Genomic DNA, 18,754 nt, shown 5'->3' on the forward strand with positions numbered 1-18,754 from the left:
TAAAACATAATTTATAAAGATGGAGCACATTCAGTGTCTGTGGTGGATACAACAAGAAACATGACACTTTTCTTACATCTAAACATTTAATATGATTGTAAAATCAAATTATACTGTACACAGTTTTATTCATTGATGAGTTCTGATTGTATTAGGATATTAAAAGTCACTTTGTTAAGAGATGAAAAATATTGACATCCATGAGTAATTTTAAAATGTGAATCTTGACAATATTTGGTGTGAAATTAAATTAAATTTAAAAAACATAATTCAAAGGAGCAAGAAAGTTCCCGTACATAAATAAATTAGAATTACTAGTTAATATATATATATATACATTTTTGTCATGTAACATTTTTTTTAAAGAAATATTTATAAAAATGGTAAAAAAAGTTAAAAAAAATTTTAAAGCGTGGAAATATATATATATACATCAAAATTATTAAATAAAAAAAAATTATGTATATATATATATATCAATCTGCTTAAAAAAATATTTGAAAAATGTTTTGTCATACATTTAAATATGTATATTCATTATATGTATATATAATGTATATAAATATTTTCTTTGGTGTTTTTAATGTTAAATTATTAATTGTTTCCCCCTCTTTTTGTCATTTTCAATGTTTTGTCTTTTTTTCTTTTTCAGTGAAACTAAAACAAAAAATCTGTAAATAAAAAGGTTATAAATAAATAAAACTAAAGATATTTGTTGTCAAATGAAACATTTTTGAAGACGCTACACGTGAATACGGTAAAACAATTAAATAATGTTAAGATAAAAAAACAAATCTGTAAAAACAAACATATTCATTTATGTTTTGACTAAAAAACGTGTTCCAGAAGAAAAATATCCCGAAACACTCGGAACAATATTTTGCATGAAAGTTTAAAAAAAACACCAAAATTATTTTTAAAAAGAAAACTTTAAAAGGTGTTTATTTATTTATTATTATTATTAATTGTTTCCCCCTCTTTCTATCATTTAATGTTTTGTGGCGTTCTTTTTTTTTAGTGAAACTAAATTAAAAAATCTGTAAAAACAAAAAGGTTATAAAGAAATAAAGATTTTTTTTGTCAAATGAAACATTTTTGAAGACGCCAAACATGAATACGGTAAAACAATTAAAGAATGTTAAGACAGAAAAAAAAAATCAGTAAAAACAAACACATTCATTTATGTTTTCTGAATAAAAAAATGCTCCAAAAGAAAAATATCCCCAAAAACTCAGAACAATATTCATACCTGCAAACTCATGAGGGGTGAAAAAGGTGACAACGGGGGTGCAGGTGACTTTTTTTTTGTCACCACATCCACGTTGTTTGAAGCCTCAAAGCTTTTAGAACCACAACTACAGTCATTTTATTGTTCTGACCACAAATCTAAATAATGATAATAAACAGTTTAAGAACAAAAGGTTCTCCGCTCTGACTCAGCCCTATAATGATAGTAATAACAAATATACATTGTCATTATATATAATATGGTTAAAGTCATTCATGAACCAACTTCCTTTTTGTTGCCTGAACAGTCCTCATGGACTTCTCCCTGAATCTGTTCTGTCTCTACCTGTTTGTCACGATACTCATATTATAACTTCTATACATATTACATACCTGCCATAAATATCATGATACCCGATACCAGAATTCAATACAATACCATAAAAACAATATGGTACCATAAATACGAGACTGGTATATTTATCTATAATAGTAATAAATAAAACATCTGTATGGTTCACTTTTTACCAACTTTTTCAACACTTAACAAATGACAGTAATATGAGTATTAATACAGCCAGATATGAATGAAACTACATGGTTCCATCATAGCATTGATTATACACTATGAGGCCGTTAGTCTCTGACCAGATGATCCACAGTTCATCAGGATGAGCAGCTGGAGAGTTACACAACTTTACAGACAAACATTTCACTTCTGGCATCTTTTTATTCTTTAAGCCGAAGTCTCTAAAGCTCCGCCTCTTCTCTCGCTGTGAGCTGCGCAGCGCAGTGTGCGCAGACAGCTCGACACGGAGCAGCGCGTGCGCTCTGATCGCTCTCTTAATGAAGTATCGACACTAAAAATATGCTAAATCACATCGTGTTTAACGGACGGGTACTTTGTTAGCATCGCTACACCGTGCAGCGTGACAGCAGCAGATGTAGCGGGCTAACATTCAAGCTAACCTGAACCCCCAAACGCTGTGGACATCTGAACGCTGATTGGCCGAGACGCGACACGCCCATCAAAGATGTTTTATTGCGAAGAGCAACACTTCACACTTTTCTCCGCGTCTCACTGCAATCTCAACGGCAGCGGGCCAGGTGACCCCCCCCCCCCCAAAAACAAAAACTCTTCGGATCTCCACGATTCACGTGGATGACCTATTTTGAGTTCAAAACGGTGAATTTCACCGAAAGGTGACAAGTTTGCAGGTATGAATATTTCTTCTGGCCGTGAAGTCCTCATCGTAAACCTCGAGCCTCATCTCAAAAACAGACTCAGTCTCAATAGTTTATATAATTAATTAAATCTCACGACGTGAATACTCTTTTCTTCATCGCCGCCTCCTCGAGGCGCTGATAGGCCGTACCTCGTGACAAGTGACGAATCAGATCGGACCGAGCCTCTCCACGAAGATGCTTTCCTCCTCGAAGAGATCTGTGGAAAGAAGAGTGATGATGATGAGATGATGATGATGATGTCGTTTCCAACCCGCTTCTTCTCTTACTTATTCGATCCAGACGCAGTTGTTTCTCGATATTCTCGCCGACTGTCAGTTGGGTAACCGGGGCAACCGCCTCCGGTTCCGAGAAGGCGCTCCGCCAGAGCGCCCGCGGGGCGCGGACCGTCCTCTTCGGAGATTCGCTCTCTCCGCTCTCCGTTTTTTCGGGCCGCTCTGCCTCCGCCGCTCCGGCGGGCCGCAGCGTCGACGTCTGAGACGGCTGCGAGGAGATGAGCGTGAGCACGAGAAACACAAGGTCAAAGGGTTGGGATTTTTTGGGGGATTTGGAACGTTTGTTAGAAACAAGTCAACGATGGAAGTGAAGGATGGAGGGGCGACGTTTACCCAAAATACTTTGCGGTCGCATTCAATTTATTTGAAACTAGTATGGGCACTCGGTAGAGCGCATACCTTCGCATATCACAAGATTGGGCATTGAATTATGAACATTTTGGCATTAGTTGCATGCCAATTGGATAGAAATTGACCGTGCTATGGTAAAAAGAAGATTGTGACCTTTTCATGACCTTGACCATGACCTTTGACCCGATTGATCCCAAAATCTAATCAAATGGTCCCGGATAATAACCAATCATCCCACCAAATGTCATGCGATTCAAGAAGATTTTGACCTTTCCATGACCTTGACCTTTGACCCGATTGATCCCACAATCTAATCAAATGGTCCCCGGATAATAACCAATCATCCCACCAAATTTCATGTTATTCAGTTTAATACTTTTTGAGTTATCCGAATAACACGCATACAAATAAATAAATACACGGCGATCAAAACATTACCTTCCGCATTTTCAATGCGAAGGTAAATAAAAGAAGACGGTCATCTCATTTTTGCTTTTCAAAAGGATTATTTCAAAAATATATTTGAGGGTTATAAGTGTGATTGAAACGTATATATGGAAGATTTATGTGTTATGCTATATATATATAATTTTTTTTTTCTTCTTCATATTAATTATTGATTGATAATAATTTAGGATATGATTTAGAATATATAAGCAATTTGTGCTTCTACCTATATCTTTCTGTTTTGTATATTATAGAGAATAATATTATATTGCAATAATTGATTGAATAAAAATACAGAACAAGTTTATTTTATATAGCCCAATATCACCAATTGTCCTCAGAGGGCTTTACGGCCCGTTCACATAGACGTCCCTGACCTTTGACCTCATCGGATCGGGAACTCCCCAAAAAAATGGAAGAAAAAAAACTTTCAGGGGGAAAAATAATGATGAATATGACAGAGTGTATGAATAGTTGGTCGTCGGGGTGTGAGCTCATCGTTCAGACTTAAAATATTTTGGCAGTAAAACATACACACCAGACTTTCAGGGGGAAACGGAGCCGACTGCATTATTTATTTGTGAAATCTGTTGCGCTCCATTGTGAGAACAATGTGAAGGACTTCTTCATCTGACCTCGTCTCCTCACCTCGTCTCCTCACTCCCTTTATCTGTGTGAGAAAGACTCCTCCTCCTCCTCACTTCACACAATTTCCACGGGCTTTAACCGTAATATCTTCACGTTATCGTGCTGTGAAATTAACTCAGTCGTGAGTTTATTAATACAGGTCATTTGTGAATTTGACCCGTGCAAAGCATTGTGGGTATATTATAGAGTAATTATAAGATAAGATAAGATAATCCTTTATTAGTCCCACAAGGGGAAATTTCAGGATTATTATTATATTATATTATTATTATTATTATATTATATTATGAGTTAATCTGAAGGTTAATTCACCATAAAAGCAGTTAAAGACCGTAATATGACGGAGGTGGAAGTAACTAAATATGAATGTAACCGTCTCCAGGATGAAATGCGTGTTTCCTTTTCTATGATTTTTCCATAACTTCTCTATAACTTTTCCATAACTTCTCTATAACTTTTTCATGACTTTTCCATAACTTTTCTATAACTTTTCCATGACTTTAAACTACATTTCCACGACCAAACTGAAATCTCGGTATAAACATGAACAATTTAGAAAATGTTGAGCGTTTTTGAGCGTCTTTCTTTAAAAAAAACATTATTTCAAACTCTGCGTTAATGAACGTGTGAATATAACAAAAAATGTATGACTTTTCCAAAACTTTTATGATTTAATTTTTTTTCCATGGCCGTACAAACCCTGTATATAAACGATGATAATAGTTTATAGTTTGGTAAAAGTGTAAGTATTGCAGCCGCTCACCTGTTCCCAGGAGACGCTCTCCTCCTTGAAGAGTTCTGTCAGAGACACAACGTGGTCAAGGCTCATTTATTTGGGACCCTTCAGCACATTTTTTGTCATTTTGAATTTTCACCTATTCCGTCTCGCCGAAGGTGTTTTTCGATTATTTCGCCGACGGTCCGCCGCGTCGCCGCGGTAACCGCCTCGGCAACCGCCTCGGCCTCCGGCGCCTGCTTTGGAAACGCCCGAGGCTGAAATGAGAGATCACCGCGAGCGCGAGAATACGATCACAACATCACAATATCACAACATCACGGACATGTGCACGGATTTTGTCGCATTTAATACAAATTTTTTATAAAGTTGCAAAAAAAACACACAAAAAGAGTCGACATGCGAAGCAATGTGTGTGTGAGTGACGGGAGGAGGAGCTACGTGAGCTCATGAATTATAATGATGTGAAATATTTTTGCCAGGGCGACTGAATCGGAGGTCAGCAGCTCCGTCTTCCAACCAGAGGGTTGGCGGTTCAATCCCCGCCCTAGTCCATGTGCCCTTGAGCAAGACACTCAACCCTGAGTCGCTCCCTGTAGCTGTGTCCACGGTGTTAATGCAACATGTAAAGTGTCTTTGAGTACCGTCAAAAGTTAAATAGATTCTTTTTATTCTAAAAAAAAAAGCTAGAAAGAAAAAAGAGAGGTGTGGCTTTGTCTCAAAAGCCCTAAGCCACGCCCCCTGTTTTTGTTGTTTTCCTACGTCAGGTTGTTTCTCCTCAGTCGTGGGCGTGTCGGGGGTCGGGAGGAGGCCGGTCCTCGTGGCCGTGGAGGCGTTCAGCGGCCTGACGATGATGCTGCGCCTTTAGTTTTTCACACAGTAAACAAATTTAGCATTAATATGAATATATTGATGTTTAATTTTGTTAGAGATCATTATTTTTAAACTCCGTCCACAACGTGTCTTACATGCGGGGCTTCGGCTTCGGCAACGTGGGAACGGTCTCCTGCAAACAAGCAAATTAAAACAAGTTATTTTTACACTCGTGTGGAAATTCACCTCATATTTATGCAACATTAAAATGTAACTCGAACGTATCGACGGCCGTGTGATACCTGTCCTCCCACCACGCCGATTTGAATTCCGTTTGCGTCGAGGCTCTTCAGGCTCTTCAATTTCTCCGCGTCTTCCTCCTTCTCAAAACACACCGTCGCCTGCACACACACACACACACACACACACACACACACACACACACACACACACACACACACACACACACACACACACACACACACACACACACACACACACACACACACACACACACACACACACGCACGTCTTCATTAATACAAACATCAGGACTATAAACTCATTCACACACAACCCAGATGTTTTTTCTCGGAGGCGTTTCCAAGACTGAATCAGAGGATTTTAAAGTAATTTATTTACTTACAATGCTTTTCTACGGCCAAAAGCTTAAAAATAAACTATCAATAAATATGATTTTAACCCATAATATGCCAGTTCAGGTCTGCCACGTCACCGTCTCTTAACTTTGTGTTTTTATGTGTTTTATATGCTGTTTTTCAATCTCAATGGGTTTTCACCTGGTTAAATAAAGGTCAAATATAAGACATATAAAAGGTAGAGTACCAGTCCACAGACACGGGATACAGATGGTTTCTGGGTTTGATCCTCTTGTTAGAGAAACACAACAAGAGGAAACTGAGCTAACTGCATTATTTATTAGTAAAATATTAAAAACCATTCCGAAGGTGTCGCGGTTTCCCTCCATGACTCCCTTTATCCGAGTGAGGAAGACTGTGAACCCTCCTCCTCCTCCTCCTGCTCCTTGCTTACCTCTTGTATTTTTCAAGCCGTTACATCCCAATAAATCACACTATTCTGGGTTATCTTAAGTTATCACCAGACAGCTTTTTACCGCTTTAGTCCGGTTCCATGTTTGTGAAATTCAACCTTTTGAAAAACAGTTTTCAGACGTGCGATTTCACTTCTTCGGATGTTTCAACGTGCGCGAATATAACCGTAATTCTAATCATGTGAGTCAAAGAGCAGATCCACGTCACCGGTACGTCACCGGTACACACCTCCAGCTTGGACGGAAACAGAAGGAAGGATTTGATTTTCCCGAAGCGCTCCACGGCCGCCAACACGTTGACGCGGGAGAAGGAACCGTGAATCCCTTTTAGCTTCACCATGGTCGGTGGCGAAGATTTACCAGCCTGAGCAGAGAGGGAAACACTTAGAAAGCTGTAGGTAGTCAAGATACACACACACACACACACACACACCAACCTGAGTCTTCGTCTCACTCGTCTGGAGGCCGGGATTCGCTTTAAAAGTCTTTTTAATCAACTTCTTCATTGCTGTAGGGGAAGAGGATGAGGAAGAAGACAAGGAGGTATTTCCTCCATTGGAAAAGGACGATGACGATGAGGACCTGGTAAGCTTGGCAAGTACGATAGGAGCCAAATTATAAACCAACGCCTCCAGGTCCGACTGGTTTGACAGCAAGTGGAAAGCTGGTGGGGACGAAAACGGGAAAAAAGGAAGTCTCACTCTGTTGTAAAATGAAAGAATATAGTTTTATTGAACAAATCAGCTAACGGATCCCCGCTGGCTGCCTGGACCTGAAACTTATCCACTTGAGAGACACTAAATATACATGTTGTGTAATTTCCCGGACCCCCCCACGGCAAGTAGAAAGAAGCAACGGTTGTTATTTATGACCACGGTTGATGAAACGATGGTCTCTTCCCTCTGGACGAGTTACAAAACCGCCCACAAATAATCAAACTGACTGACACAGTAAACTCTCAGAGCAAGAAGAACATAAAGAGAAAGTATGACATATTATATACGAATTCACGAACAAATCAAATTGCCAGAAACAGGTATGTTCAGGATCAAGAGGATCCTTCCAATCAGGTTTGGAAGTTTCTCAAACCTGATTTCTTCAGCAGTTCCTCAGCGGAGCTCTTCTTGCTGCTCAACTCTTTGCGTCGATCCGAGCGTCTCTGGCGGCTCCGGCGTCGAGGCGATCGTCTCTCGTCGCTCTTCCTCCGAGGCGATCGTCTCCTCCCGGGAGTCGATTGCCGGTCGTCTCGCCTCCTGGTCGAGGAACTTCCCTCCTCCCTCCTCCTCTGGCTCCGTCGTCTCTCGGGGCTCCTGGAACTCGACCGATTGCGGCGGGGGGAGGTCTGGCGAGAACCCGACGGGGACCTGATCGAAGGAACAGAATCAAAAGACGTAAAGAGAGTTAAAGGTTCCGCGGGAACATATTTGGACCGTGGCATCTCCGTCATATTGGTCTCGAGATGAGAACGATGCGGACACAGACCTGGGACGTAATCTGGAGCTTCTGGACTCTGATCGATGGTGCCGGCGGGGGATGGGCGAACGGGATCGTGAGCTTTTCCCACGATACGGAGAAGTCTGCGAAGAGGTCGCGGGGTCGGCATATTTACCTGCAGCGCTGGAGAGAGCGGCGGACGAGAGAAAAAAGCATATCGATCGATAGGAAAAGAACATTTCTCCAGGGTACCGGATCACAAAACCCACAGCGCGCGTTTGACCAGTAACGCCGGGCAAAACGACCCCTTTCTTACGAGATAGAAGACCGGATGGCCGCCGTGGGAACCCACGACGGCTTCTTCAGAGGCTGCTCGGTGGAGGGCGGCGGAAGAACGAGGTCCGTCGGTTCTGGGATCGTCGGAGGCCGAGCGACGACGGGGGGAGGAGCAACCGGGACGAGCGGCTGCGGTCGCAGGGCGTCGGTGACGACGAGAAGGCGAGAAACTGTTCCGGTGGCCGAGAGGACCGAAGGCGACACGTCCGGTCTGACCGGCGGCTTCTCCTCGTTCTGCTGACGCTCAACCACAACCGGTGAGTCTTTGGATTCACCCCGATCCACGTTGCCACTGGTGCCATCACTGCCAACGACCGCCAGGTCCGGTCCGCGGTCCGGTCCGCGGTGACGAGTGGAGGAGGGCGGTTGGGTTTTCGCGGTTGACCGGCGATCTGCCTCTGGGTCCTTCGACGGATCGGGTTTGGAGGCTTCGGACTTCTCCGTGTGCGTCTTTGGCGGAGAGAAAGCGCCGAGGGTGGCTTGGGAACCGGGATTTTGTCGTATCTGTAATTTCGCCTCCGAGTGCAAAGACTTGCCAAGACTTGGATCAGAACTTGTCTGGTCGCGCGACACAGCCACGGTGCCGATTTCGACTTCTGTTGTACTTTCTGGTGGCGGTTCTCCGAGGTGTCCGGCGCTCGTGTCAATCGGCAAAACACTTCCCGTCTCCTCTCCGGCCCCCCCGGCGCATTTGTCCGTCCGTTCACAGCCGATCGCTTCGCCGGGCTCGGGAACCGCGGGTGAAATCTCCGCCTGGTGCGTCAGGACGGAAGAACTCACCCCGTGACCGGCCGTCCCCGGCACGCCGCCGGAGGGTTGAGGTTCGGGGGAAGGTTGCAACTGAGCCGCAGGCGTAGACCTCTTGGTCTTCTCGCTGCGGATTTGCCTCAAGATGGACGGCAGGTTAGCGGGGGTGACCTCGTCTTCGGGGTACGAGGCGAGACGGTCCAAGTCCTCGTCGGCGAGTCCAAAATGCAAAAGGATGTCCGAATCTGATTCAGAGGTGTGCTCGTGTTGACCGGACTCTGGAAGGGCCGGAGGCTTGTCCGAGAATGGACACTCGGAATGACCGGCGTCTGGAAGGGACTGCATGTGACGCTCTCTTTCACCGGGGGCCATAAGCCGGTCATCGACATCTCTCGAATAGTCAGACGAAGCAGGCGGTGAATAAGACTTAGAGGGTTCATCGGCAGTCGGCCTTTCGTAGTTGGATGACCGGTCCGAGGAGCTACTGACACTTTCAACTCCCGGGAATATGTGTCCGAGAGAGGTGGAGGTCGAGGTCTTTGGCTGAGGGTAGTAGACCATCCCTGTTTCTGAGTCCAGACAATCCCTTTGGATCCTGGTCAAGCAAGAGTCTGTCAGCTGATCCATCGGTTCGCCAAGTGGCCCCGCCCCCTTTCCAGCGCTACTCGTATGCATGTCTACCGACATGTTCTTGTCCGTTAGGGCCATCCTCTGAAATATTCTCACAGAGTCGGCAGAGGTCACGGAAGAAGTTCCAGAAAAGCCGGCGCTGGACCAAGGACCCGAGCTGGGGGGCGCTCCACACGGCCCCCGGAAGGGCCCGTGGTGACCAGTGGCGTAGGGGCGGAACCGGGGAAGGGACACGGCGTTTGGGATGTTCGGCGGCCAACCGGGCGAGCGTCGTTGATGTGCGTGGATGGGGGGTTTGGAGGCGAGCGCGGGAACGCTCGGATAGCAACGCAACGCCGAAACGTTACAATAGGTAAAAGAAGGGTTAATCCATCGGGACGGGTTCAAGCTTCTTGGATGGGGAGAATACATCTGGAAGGTCTCCTACGAAGTGGTTCTTCTTCTTCTCGCGATATCAGGAGATCCTGCAAGAAAAGTCCACACAAACGTCCATTTTGGGAGGAATAAGGCTTTGAAAAAAATGCTTATAAGCAGCTTAGTCAACAAATTGGTTGTTTTATTCAAAATACGTTTTTTTTTCATATTCCACCACACGTTCACATACTTTTAATACCTTGTGTGGATAAAAGATACATTTATGCTCTGCTATGTTTGAATACATGTTATATTTAGCTCATTGCAGAATTGTAACCGTACAGAAGAGGGTTAAATACTTCGGGCCGACTCCCCCGCACAATGGAGAAGGACTGACTGTTTCGAAAGAACCTCCCGCTCACACTTCCGCTTCCGCTTTTTACGCTGAACGCCTCGAACTCAGTCTGTTTTAGGATATTTCTCGCTCAACACCTGTAAACGGCTCATTGCACGGAATAATTATATAATTATTACAAGCAACCGTACATGCTCATTTATAACAGTAAGCATAATAACACAGTTAATAAAGTAAAAGTAAAGTTTATGTCACGTTGTTGCTGTTTTTCACTTCACATAAAGCCCACAATGGCGGCTTATAGTCGCTTATAACTAACATTTAAATAGCATTATAACCGTGATTCTCATGCTTTCTAAAGACTTTTGAAACCTCCACCAATATATTAAAAACACTAAATTAAAATACAGAAAATCACAGTAACATTGATGACTCGGTATTCTAACAAGATATACCACGCGTTATCACCAACACGTGTGTGCGTGTGTGCGTATGTGTGTGTATGGGCTTGTTTGTTACGTGTAAATAAACCTGCATTAACTCCTAAACAACATTGACACTGCATGTCTCAGAGAAAGTAACTATAGATATCATATAAAACCTGAAGGGAGTCACCGTGTGGAGAAACTACTCCACAAAGTTAGTATTCACCTCGGTCGTCTCGCGCACGTCCTCCCCTTTGCTCCACTCACAGTTGCTACTATCGCTCCGGAATGCTGCTGCGTTCAAGTGCTTTGGGAATAATCGTAAAAATAAAAGAACATTCGCTGTCGCATTTCCAAGTTAAAAAACAAACAAAAACAACAGCGGTTGAATAAGTGTTACGTCTTCTTTGTTGCTTTTCCACATTCCGGATTACAGCTCGTGACTAACAGGAACGATCACCCTCCTCGGAAGAAGAAAATGAAAACAACGTGAACATCCGAGGAGCACCTGAACGCACCACCGTCGGTATCTCTTGCAGCTGAGACAAAGGTTTGTGTCTCGGGACTTCCTGCAACTCCAGCTGGCTCGACGAGGTGCGCGCGCATTCTCACTTTCCTTGCCCACACGCTGTGCTCGTAAACCGTCGTTGATGGTCGTAACTCTTGTGTTTTTGGAGGTTTTTCTCTCTCCGCGTGTCAGGCTGACCCCTCGGCAGGTCCGCCATATTTCTGGGAAATGCTGTGGGTGTCTGACCCCGGTTCTAAAGTCCAGATCACAGGAGGTAGACAGCAAGTTCCACTACAAACGGCGAGCAGATAAGATGTTCTTCCCCCCCCCAACCACACACACACACACACACACAAGCAAGTTCCAATGCACTTCCCAGGACAGGACAGGCCCCTCCCCCCCGGCTGCAGACTCAAAGGTGTGTCTCTAACGGTGGGAACACACCATAACACAGACACGTTGCAGTTATGTAGCGCGAGGAGGAGGAAGAGGAGGAGGAAGACTTCCCCCCGCGGTGACGAGCCGACGCGAGCTCACGTAACCGCTGCGGTCCGCCTGTGGAGCCACTGCGGCCGCTAACCGAGCTAACTAACGGACTAACTTAGCCAACTGGCGGACTAACGGCTCACTTCGCTAACCGGCCCCGGCGCGAGAGCAGAGCAGAACCCCCGCGCGGCCGCCTGCGCGCGCTGCCGCCCGGCTCACGATGTGGCAACGCGTCGGGCTCACGCTGCTGGTCATCGTGGCCGCGCTCGCGTGCGCGCTGCTCTTCATGCTGTTCGGTGAGTTCACGCGACGAGTCAACGCGCAGCTGGCGAACAGGGCCATTTTGTAGCCGATTGAACGTGACTGGTGTCGTCAGTTGTTGTTGTTGTTGTTGTTGTTTGGGCTCGCACACACACACACACACATACACACACACTAGCTTATTAGAGGCTTCATTGACTGACCACAGACGGGAATTGGGTCAATATTTAACCTGACCGTCCAGCTCCTCCTTGTCTGAGTGTATTGAGTGTCACTGACGAGCAAGTTTGGATATCAGTGAGGAGTTTCTATTTTTATCCGGAGGAGGAGGAGGAGGAGGAGGAGGAGGAGGAGGACCATGGCTGCTCCTCTTGAGCCTCCAGCATGTGTTTTTCTTTCATCCATGTGGCTACATGAGCTTTAATTGAGTTTATTGACTATGAAGATTGTAACATGCATGTCATGCACAAAGGCCAGATAATATAATAATAATATAAACTACCTTTTATAAATGCAATTAGAAGAAAATGCATGCGTTAATTGCATTAATACATCCACATGGTACAAAATCCAGTATTTATCAGAATCAGAAAGATTTATTCGCTCAGTGTTAGACACAGGAAGAATTTGACTTGGCGGCGGACACATTAGATAAATAAAACAACAGTCAACATAAGATAAAATAAATCAGATTATTCTAAATAAATCAAATTATTTTTAATACTTTCAAAATGGTGTTAAATTGCTTTTTTGGAGAATATTTATAAAGCAGAAAGCACGTGTGACTAAATGGTGTCTGGTTTGAAGAGTGCCTTTGATTCCCCCTGTCAATCTAAATGTTTCCCCTCTTCTGTGGCCCTCAGGTTGGTTTGTCGTCTGGCAGCTCTTCCTGTCCAAGTTCAAGTTCCTGCGCGAGCTCGTCGGGGACGGCAGCGCCCCTCAGGCCGAGCCGACGCCGTCCGACGCCAAGAGCCGAAATCGGCCCAGGACCGCACGCCAAAGAGTCGCCTCTCCGGAGAGCACTTCATAGATCGCCGACCACGCGTTTCCAACCCTCACGACCCCCCGATCGGCCCTCCCACGAGTTTTGATCTTGTGTTTTTAGAAGAACGGAGTCCCCTGCGTAAGGCAGTCAGATGAGCTCGTCTGCAACATTTCAATAAGAACAACTGAAGACAAACTGAAACGGAGATTTGTACAACTGACATTCTTCTTGAACCGAGGGTGCAATGACGTGAATGTGTGCGCTGTTGACTATTCCAGTTGTGTAAAATGTGACAACTTTTCTTTTCCCGCAACTATTTCACCCCTTTTTTTACATTTTATTTTTATAGATTTGTACTTGATGGGGAGACGGGAGAATGTTTCATTGTGTATAATTCACATTGTCGGTCAAGATGACATCCACTGTTTGTTTGTTTAGTTTCTCACTACAGGGCAAATCAATGCTGACCTCATCAATATTTATGTATTCGTCTCCCTCCAAGTAAAACTCATGTAACTTTTGCACCTTATTTAATCGGCAGTGATTTTCTTTTCTTCTTTGGAGCAGTAGCTTCAAATAAATGATGCCATGAATAGAATGAGTTTGTTTGTTTGGAAAAGGGACAATGATATATCTAAAACAAATGGATCACGTGTGCCTCTGAACTGGTGGAGTAGAAGTATAAAGTAGACATGAAAGTATACGAAGTAAAGTATAAGAACCTCAAAGTCACTCAAGTACTTCCGTGACTGACGGACTCCAACCTGGAGGCACAAGCGCACCTTCAGGTGTATATTTTAATAATTCTAGTCTCAGATTATTATAATTATTATTACGTTGTCATTTGGGGACCGGGCAGCAACGTGACGTGTCCCGGTGTTCTCATTGTTTCTGGACACTCTGGAGTTTCACCACCAGGCGCTGCTGACCACCAGCACCCACACGAGCCACAGGGCGTACCGTGGAACACACGGTCTGTCACGCCAGTGTTATATTATGGTCTGTAGTCTGTTCAGTATTTGTGATAACGGATAGATCCTTTTCGCCTCAATCTGTTCTTTGTTTTAGTTTTTAATTCAAAAATAATCTTGAATAAAAACTTTATTTTGAACTTTTTTATGACGGTGATTCATCATTCATGAAGTTGCTTTTATAATCTGGAACACATGTTTTTGTTGTTTGGAGTGGGAATCATAGATGGAAACAAAATAAATCGATAAGAACACACCGACACAAAAGCCTCCTGACTCCTCTGTTCCTTTTGCACCGCTGGCTGATTGCACTTAAATGTACTTAAGTATTGAAAGTAAATGTAAAAGTAAATACTGTTAATAAAAAAGCAAAAGGTCATAATGGTGATGTTTATTCTGGTAAGTGCTGTGGCACCATGACTAAGCACAAGGAGTTGTGTTGAACATAATTGTGTTGGCTGTGATCCATCAGGAGCAACAATGTTCAACATCATATATTATACATAAGTATACTTTTGCATCTACTATGAACGTCTCATCATAATTCTCAGTAAAGCAATATGCCACTATGAAGGAGTTGTAGCAGTTTATAAGTATGCTCATTCAGACTAGATATTGTGTTCATGAAAACATAAACTTGGTGCATCAGGTCAGTGTCTTGAGAACCTGCCTCGTAAACTCCTCTGGGCCCTGAACGCAACAGGAAAAGGTTCTGCTCAAGCTGAATCTGGGCGCGTGCTTCCACCAGAACTGATCATCCACAACATGACTCAAATATCAAAACATGATCAATACTGAAGCAGAAAGTAACAACCCAGTCATTACTGAAACGGACAAATGTCCTGTTCATCTTCAGGAGAACTCGAGGTGCGTTCAGCTTCACAGACTGCGCGCGCAGCCTGCGCACTACGACGCGGCTCCTTACAATCCTGTGGTGTAACGTTCAGCCTTCTAGCTAGTGCTTCAATGATTATAGCTAGGATTATAATTATATCACAGCTGTCAACACTTCCTCAGCTCACTAACTCGCTCGCGATCCGTTTACTACACCAATGTCTCCTAGTGGGAAAGATGTGGTCACCACTAACGCCACTAGAGGGCGCTGTCCGTTAGAGAAAGCCAAAAAGCCGTAAAGAGCGAAGCAGGAAGTAAACTCCGTGTGTCATGTGACGAACTGGTGACGTGTGGTCGCTGAGCGTAGCCACGCCCACTAAGAATGTTCCTTTGTATTTTTTTAACATTGGTGACGCAGTACTTTGATGACGTCACCTACAGAACGTCAGAGGCATCAAAGCCACTCTCCTCTATAAGAGGGCTCACAGATTCACTTGATCCCTCAAACCTGTTCACTCTCCACACACTGGATACATATTAACTGCAAGTATTATAATCTATATATATACAGCTCATAGTAATATAACCTGCATATTTAATATTTGTACAATATCATCCGAGATCAATAACATAATTCTTTTTTGAGAAAAGACATTCTGTTGACAGGGAAAAACAGAAATGATTAATTTTTTGAAGAAGAATACTACGCCTGTGGAGGCTGTAGATGTGGACCTCAGTAAAGAACAGATAAACCACATCGCCCTCCACACAGTTGGCGCAGGGCTCCTGCAAGAAAATGACGAATTGCGTAAAGAACTCAAGGACTTTGAGTCTGCTTTTAAGTACTCAAGGAGCTTGAAAAAAAAGGCGCTTCAACTTGCGAACGAGAATTATCGCATCCAAGAAATGACCCTCACCGATGACCTTAAGTTCTTTAAACATCAAAGCATGGTCAGCGACAACCATAATAAAGAGTATAAAGGGGAGATAGATACTTTGCACAAAAAGGTAGAAGAGCTGGAACTGAAGTACATGAAAGAAAAACAGATCACTGAGCAGCAGCATGAACGTCTGCAGGACCTGGAAGTCGCTCAGCTGAATTCACACAGATTGAATGAAGAAAACCAGTCTTTAAAGAAGAAAAACATTGACATGCAAATGGAAATTCTCGACATGGACCCGAGGTTTCAATTTGTTCTCAACAAATTAAAGAAAGAGCAGTGTGGTGATCGTGGAATGATGTTGCTTGATGAAGAAGAAAATCCAAATCTTCTGGAACAAGATCAGTTGTTGAGGAACTGTGAGCAACAAGTCAAAAAATATGAACAGATATGTATTGAGTTGGGGCAAGAAAACCAGTCCGTACATCAACGAAATGGAGAGCTGGAAAAGGAACTCGAACAGTTCAAGAGAAAGGTGTGTATTGAGGCCATGACACATAATTTTGAGAGGTGTCACAAAGAAATGGAAGAGCTTGGTGGAGAGAATAATGTGGCTTGTCAAAAACGGCTTGAGGAGCACCAGGTTGTTCAACAAGAACTTGAACACAACTTAAGCCCAGACGACAGTTACGTTGAACAACAAAACAACGCCATGGAAGAACTACAGGAGGCCTGGGAGGAATTGTGCACTTTCGAGCGCAAAATGAAAAATGAAATTGTCCACGAAAAAAATGCTCAGCTCCAGCTCGAAGTTTTGGAAAAAGTTCATCATGAGGTGATGCAAGAAAAGGAGTCGCAACATGAAGCCCTGGAACAAAAAGTCCAGGAGCTAAATGAAGAACAGCACAAGGTCATGGTCCTGGAACAAGAACTACAGGAGGCCCAGGAGAAATTGTGCACTTTCCAGCGTGTAATGGGAAATGAAACTGTCCACGCAAAAAAATGTCAGCTCAAATTGGTCATTCAATGCCACTCTGACGCCATAGCATTGCACATGATTAAAGCAGGAAGGCAGGAGGAGTTATTGCCGACACGTGAAGTTGATGTAGAGATCACAACAAAGGAAAATGTGAAAATCCAGATAGAATTGCAGTCCCTGAAGTCCCCAAAGCCGAAGAAAAAAACTCGTCGTTTTTTTCGCTGGTTTCGTAAAGGATAAACTGCCCCCTCCCATCTGGTTTTTATTCAGTGGGTGTGTTGCCCCGGCCGACCCGGCTCCAACAGCGTGTGAATGACGGCATGTGAAACAAGTGATGTGGGAAAACTCCCAGGCTCTGGTAGCCAATGTGTCAGGGTGGCGTAGCCAGGAGCTCCGTGCATCCCGGCCGGGGCGGAGACGGGCCAGGAGCCACTAGAGTCGGCCGGGACGGAGACGGGACACGGGGACCGGCGACGGCAACGGCAACGGGACACTGGGACCGGCGACGGCAACAGGACACTGGGACCTGGAGCCGGCGACGGCAACGGGACACTGGGACCTGGGGCCGGCGACGGCAACGGGACACTGGGACCTGGGACCGGCGACGGCAACGGGACACTGGGACCTGGAGCCGGCGACGGCAACGGGACACTGGGACCTGGAGCCGGCGACGGCAACGGGACACTGGGACCTGGAGCCGGCGACGGCAACAGGACACTGGGACCTGGGACCGGCGACGGCAACGGGACACTGGGACCTGGGGCCGGCGACGGCGACGGCAACGGGACACTGGGACCTGGAGCCGGCGACGGCAACGGGACACTGGGACCTGGGGCCGGCGACGGCAACGGGACACTGGGACCTGGAGCCGGCGACGGCAACGGGACACTGGGACCTGGGACCGGCGACGGCAACGGGACACTGGGACCTGGGACCGGCGACGGCAACGGGACACTGGGACCTGGGGCCGGCGACGGCAACGGGACACTGGGACCTGAGCCGGCGGCAACGGGACACTGGGACCTGGGACCGGCGACGGCAACGGGACACTGGGACCTGGAGCCGGCGACGGCAACGGGACACTGGGACCTGGGACCGGCGACGGCAACGGGACACTGGGACCTGAAGCCGGCGACGGCAACGGGACACTGGGACCTGAAGCCGGCGACGGCAACAGGACACTGGGACCTGGGACCGGCGACGGGACACGACGAACTAAAATATATTCAAAATGAGTTAAATACATTCAGTATTACAAAACTATATTCATCCAAATGGGGTTTTAACCTGGTGCTTAGGTTATTCCCACCAAAATTCAAATAAAAGCAAAATTAGTTAAATACATTCAGTCTTAAAAAACTGTTTTCATCCAAAGGTTATTCCCACCAAAATTCGAATACATTCAAAAATCAGTTAAATACATTCAGTATTAAAAAACTGTTTGAAAAAAAGAGGTTAAATATCTCCTCCGCGAAATGGCCACCTTATCGTGGTGGAGGAGTTTGAGAGGCCCAGTGATCCTGGGACCTGTTGTCCGAGGCATTCGCCCCTGGTCAACAGGTCTCAGGGGAGAGTCCAGACTAAGAGCGATTTATAAACATTCTTTACTTTATTACATTACACGTCAGTTAGCTGAGGCTTTTATCCAAAGTGACTTACAATGAGTGCATCAACCACGAGGACAAACTCAGAACAAGAATCAAGAAAGTAACGTTTCTTCTATCCATTCATGTATATCTCAATCCAACTATACA

At 44.9% G+C, this 18,754-nt stretch overlaps 3 protein-coding genes across 3 annotated transcripts; 2 read left to right on the plus strand and 1 right to left on the minus strand.

The window, feature by feature from the left end:
* Positions 1-67: 67 nt before the first annotated feature.
* On the minus strand, positions 68-11,979 carry znf638 (zinc finger protein 638). The gene is made up of 13 exons (XM_056443197.1): positions 11,322-11,979; positions 8,565-10,425; positions 8,297-8,431; positions 7,904-8,178; positions 7,252-7,478; positions 7,044-7,178; positions 6,045-6,143; positions 5,898-5,935; positions 5,692-5,791; positions 5,069-5,186; positions 4,957-4,991; positions 2,742-2,955; positions 68-2,671 (listed from the first exon to the last, which is right to left on the minus strand). The coding sequence occupies exons 2-13, from the start codon at positions 10,370-10,372 to the stop codon at positions 2,622-2,624; spliced, it is 3,234 nt and encodes a 1,077-aa protein (XP_056299172.1). The 5' UTR covers positions 10,373-10,425; positions 11,322-11,979; the 3' UTR covers positions 68-2,621.
* A 129-nt stretch (positions 11,980-12,108) lies between these two features.
* Positions 12,109-13,933, plus strand: LOC130212068 (small integral membrane protein 13-like). The gene is made up of 2 exons (XM_056443199.1): positions 12,109-12,385; positions 13,214-13,933. The coding sequence occupies exons 1-2, from the start codon at positions 12,310-12,312 to the stop codon at positions 13,378-13,380; spliced, it is 243 nt and encodes an 80-aa protein (XP_056299174.1). The 5' UTR covers positions 12,109-12,309; the 3' UTR covers positions 13,381-13,933.
* Positions 13,934-14,020: 87 nt separating this feature from the next.
* Positions 14,021-17,463, plus strand: LOC130212067 (golgin subfamily A member 6-like protein 22). The gene has a single exon (XM_056443198.1). It carries the CDS (start codon positions 15,819-15,821, stop codon positions 17,238-17,240), a length of 1,422 nt encoding a protein of 473 aa, XP_056299173.1. The 5' UTR covers positions 14,021-15,818; the 3' UTR covers positions 17,241-17,463.
* The last annotated feature ends 1,291 nt before the right edge of the window (positions 17,464-18,754 follow it).

Source organism: Pseudoliparis swirei, chromosome 21, assembly GCF_029220125.1.
Source record: "Pseudoliparis swirei isolate HS2019 ecotype Mariana Trench chromosome 21, NWPU_hadal_v1, whole genome shotgun sequence".
NCBI lineage: Eukaryota > Metazoa > Chordata > Actinopteri > Perciformes > Liparidae > Pseudoliparis > Pseudoliparis swirei.

Bases quoted from the DNA above. Each gene is read 5' to 3' on its own strand.
- LOC130212067 (XM_056443198.1), top strand. From the start codon at position 15,819: ATGATTAATTTTTTGAAGAAGAATACTACGCCTGTGGAGGCTGTAGAT.
- LOC130212068 (XM_056443199.1), top strand. From the start codon at position 12,310: ATGTGGCAACGCGTCGGGCTCACGCTGCTGGTCATCGTGGCCGCGCTC. The intron at 12,386-13,213 runs GTGAGTTCACGC...TGTGGCCCTCAG, and splicing joins GCTGCTCTTCATGCTGTTCG to GTTGGTTTGTCGTCTGGCAG.
- znf638 (XM_056443197.1), bottom strand. From the start codon at position 10,372: ATGTATTCTCCCCATCCAAGAAGCTTGAACCCGTCCCGATGGATTAAC. The intron at 8,179-8,296 runs GTCTGTGTCCGC...TCCTTCGATCAG, and splicing joins AGCTCCAGATTACGTCCCAG to GTCCCCGTCGGGTTCTCGCC. The intron at 5,187-5,691 runs GTAGGAAAACAA...CTCTCATTTCAG, and splicing joins CTGAGGAGAAACAACCTGAC to CCTCGGGCGTTTCCAAAGCA.